Source organism: Lolium perenne, chromosome 4 (assembly GCF_019359855.2).
Source record: "Lolium perenne isolate Kyuss_39 chromosome 4, Kyuss_2.0, whole genome shotgun sequence".
Lineage (NCBI taxonomy): Eukaryota > Viridiplantae > Streptophyta > Magnoliopsida > Poales > Poaceae > Lolium > Lolium perenne.
The window spans coordinates 269,438,710-269,442,345 of NC_067247.2; the positions used below are offsets into that span (position 1 = coordinate 269,438,710).

The 3,636-nt window shown below is 53.1% G+C and overlaps 1 protein-coding gene across 1 annotated transcript; it reads right to left on the reverse strand.

Moving 5' to 3' along the window:
- Window positions 1-2,806: 2,806 nt before the first annotated feature.
- On the reverse strand, window positions 2,807-3,376 carry LOC127347496 (uncharacterized). Its single transcript, XM_051373678.1, has one exon. It carries the CDS (start codon window positions 3,374-3,376, stop codon window positions 2,807-2,809), a length of 570 nt encoding a protein of 189 aa, XP_051229638.1.
- Between the last annotated feature and the right edge of the window lie 260 nt (window positions 3,377-3,636).

Here is a 3,636-nt window from a genome sequence, read left to right on the forward strand (position 1 = left end):
TGTATGGTGTGGAAAATGATGTTTGTATGCAAAGAACAGTAAAGAACAATATTTGCATTAGATTGTATTCAGATGTAAAAGAATGAACCGGGGTCCACAGTTCACTAGTGGTGTCTCTCCAATAAGAAATAGCATGTTGGGTGAACAAATTACAGTTGGGAAATTGACAAATAAAGAGGGCATAACAATGCACATACATATCACGATGAATAGTGTGAGATTTAATTGGGCATTACGACAAAGTACATAGACCGCTATCCAGCATGCATCTATGCCTAAAAAGTTCACCTTCGGTTTAGCATCCGCACCCCTTCCAGTATTAAGTTGCAAACAACAGACAATTGCATTAAGTATGGTGCGTAATGTAATCAACACAAATATCCTTAGACAAAGCATTGATGTTTTATCCCTAGTGGCAACAGCACATCCACAACCTTAGAACTTTCTATCACTGTCCCAGATTCAATGGAGGCATGAACCCACTATCGAGCATAAATACTCCCTCTTGGAGTTACAAGTATCAACTTGGCCAGAGCCTCTACTAGCAACGGAGAGCATGCAAGATCATAAACAACACATATATGATAGATTGATAATCAACTTGACATAGTATTCCATATTCATCAGATCCCAACAAACACAACATGTAGCATTACAAATAGATGATCTTGATCATGATAGGCAGCTCACAAGATCTAACATGATGGCACAATGAGGAGAAGATAACCATCTAGCTACTGCTATGGACCCATAGTCCAGGGGTGAACTACTCACACATCAATCCGAAGGCGATCATGGTGATGAAGAGTCCTCCGGGAGATGATTCCCCTCTCCGGCAGGGTGCCGAAGGCGATCTCCTGAATCCCCCGACATGGGATTGGCGGCGGAGGCGTCTCTGGAAGGTTTTCCGTAATGTGGCTCTCGGTACAGGGGTTTTCGCGACGAAGGCTTTAAGTAGGCGGAAGGGTAGGGTTGGAGGCGTCACGAGGGGCACACACCATAGGGCGGTGCAGGGCCCACCCTGGCCGCGCGGCCCTGTGGTGTCGGTGCCTCGTCGCCCCACTTCGTATCCCCTTCGGTCTTCTGGAAGCTCCGTGGAAAAATAAGACCCTGGGTGTTGATTTCGTCCAATTCCGAGAATATTTCCTTTGTAGGATTTCTGAAACCAAAAACAGCAGAAAACAGCAACTGGCTCTTCGGCATCTTGTCAATAGGTTAGTGCCGGAAAATGCATAATAATGACATAAAGTGTGTATAAAACATGTGAGTATCATCATAAAAGTAGAATGGAACATAAGAAATTATAGATACGTTTGAGACGTATCATGCGGCACCACCCCTTCGATGTGGCCGGCCTCATTGGCCTTAGACAGCATAGCTGCCAGGCCATCGACCATAAAATCAAAGAGGATGGGGGAGAGTGGGTCACCCTGACGCACACCCCGAACATTACGGAAGAAGGCCCTGACCTCCCCGTTAACGTTGATAGCAGTTTGGCCTCCCATGACCAGCTGCATCAGGCGGTGGACCATCATCCCTGAGAACCCCTTGCGGAGTAGAATCTCTCGAAGGAAATCCCAGTTTACGCGGTCATAAGCCTTCTCGAAGTCAAGCTTGAGCAAGAGGCCCCCAAGCTTCTTGGCCCGCAGCTCGTGAGCAATCTCATGGAGAGCCAACACTCCCTCGTGAAGGCATCTGCCACGTATAAACGCCGTCTGGCTCCGATCAATGATCCTGTGAGCCAAAGGGGCCAGCCGAATCGCACAAGCCTTTGCCACAAACTTGAAAATGACGTTAATAAGGGCAATGGGGCGGAACTGTCTGATCGAGTCCGCGCCCGGGACTTTTGGAATCAGCGATACGACACCAAAATTCAGCCTGGCGATATCCACCCTCCCTAGGACGAAATCGTTAAGGAGCTGCAAGATCGGTGCCCGAAGGGTTCCCCAGAACCGTTTGAAGAAAGACACCGGCAGGCCATCCGGACCTGGGGCCGTGTCCGTCTTCATACTCAAGAGGAATTCATCCAGTTCCTCTTGAGTGAAGGTGAGCTCCAACGCAAGGTTCTCCGCCGGCGAGACCCGCTTCTCCTCCTCCCAGAGGTTTGGAGCCAGGGAAAGGACTCTCTCTTCCCCAGACGACCCCATGAGGCCGATGTAGAAGTCATACACGTGCCTCATGAGGTCGGCTTGGTCCTCTATTTCCCCATGATCAGTGATCAAGCGTGGTATGGCGCATTTGCGTCACCTCCCATTGGCGATCGCATGAAAGTACGCCGTGCAGGAATCCCCCTTGAGGGTCCATTGCACCCGACTGCGATGTCGCTAGTACTCCTCGTCCAGCCTGTCCAACGAAATGAGCTCGTCCTCCAGGAAGTACCGCAGCGCCCAGTCGTCCTCGTCAAGCCCCGACGAGTCCGCCCGTCGATCCAGATCCGCGACCTGAGCGAGTAGGCCCTCCTTGAAGAGGCGCTTCTCTTTGCCCAGGTCGGCTCCCCAGCCCTTCAGGAATTGGCGCGAGTTGCGAGCCACCCGTTGCCAAACGTCGATCGAACAGCGGTCTAACCCACGCGACTCCAGATAGCCCCCAAGCTTTCCGGTCATCAACTCCTGGAACCCTCGGACTCCAAACCACCATGTTTGGAAGAAGAAACGTGGTTGTCGACGCGGAGCCTCCTCACCACTGTCCAAAAGGAGGGGGGTGTGGTCCGAGCCAATCCGAGTGACAGCTGTTAAGGAGCACAAAGGGAAGGCGGCCTCCCAAGCCGGCGAGACCAGTACCCTATCCAGGGCGCATCTAATGGGGTTCAGTTGCCTATTGGTCCAGGTAGCCTAGCGCCAACCCGGCAAAGTTCCCGCAGAGCCATAGTGGCAATGGCCTCATTAAACCGGCGCACCCTAGGCCAGCAAATGTTGTCGTTGCTCTTGTCGCCAGCCGTGCGAATGAGGTTAAAGTCCCCTCCAACCACAACTGGGAAAGGAGCCGCTAGAACTTCCCGTTCCAGCTCAACAAGGAACTCGTCTGTCCTGCGGTGATCCGCAGGCCCATAGACAAGGAAGAAGCACCAGTTCAGCCTGGTCTTCCGCTGAAACACCGTGGCGCTAAGGAAGAATGTCCCCTTCTTCCACGAACCTACCTCGAAGCATTCATCCCGAAAGCCGAGGAGAAGGCCCCCTGAGTGTCCGTCTGCTGGAAGCCAATTCCAAGCAAACTGTCCCCCACACTCCAGGCTACGAAGCTCCGCCATCGAGAAATCCTGTCGAATAGTCTCCTGAAGGCCGAGGATGTCCAGACGGTGCTGCTTCATGTAATCCTTCAACTGTGTGCGCCGGCCCCCACTGCCGAACCCACGCAAATTGTAAATGAGGGCTTTCATTTGGCGCTGGATTTCTTGCCCCTACCCTTCCGCACAGTCAACGTGGACCTGCGAGGAGCCCTAGCGCGAGTCCGCCGATCCCCCTCGGCAACAGCAGTCTGCGGGAGATCCCCTCCCAGCACTGCAGCCATCCCCTGGCCACTCTGGTCATCCTCCACACCGCTCACCCCCTGGTCAGCTCGTGGAAGGTCCTGCACTGTCGCGGTGGACGACGCAAGCGTCTGCGCAGCCTCCCTGGCTGCGCCCTCAGCTGCCTCATG

What these genes read in the sequence shown, in the direction of transcription:
- LOC127347496 (XM_051373678.1), bottom strand. Translation starts at nt 3,376, where the DNA reads ATGAAAGCCCTCATTTACAATTTGCGTGGGTTCGGCAGTGGGGGCCGG.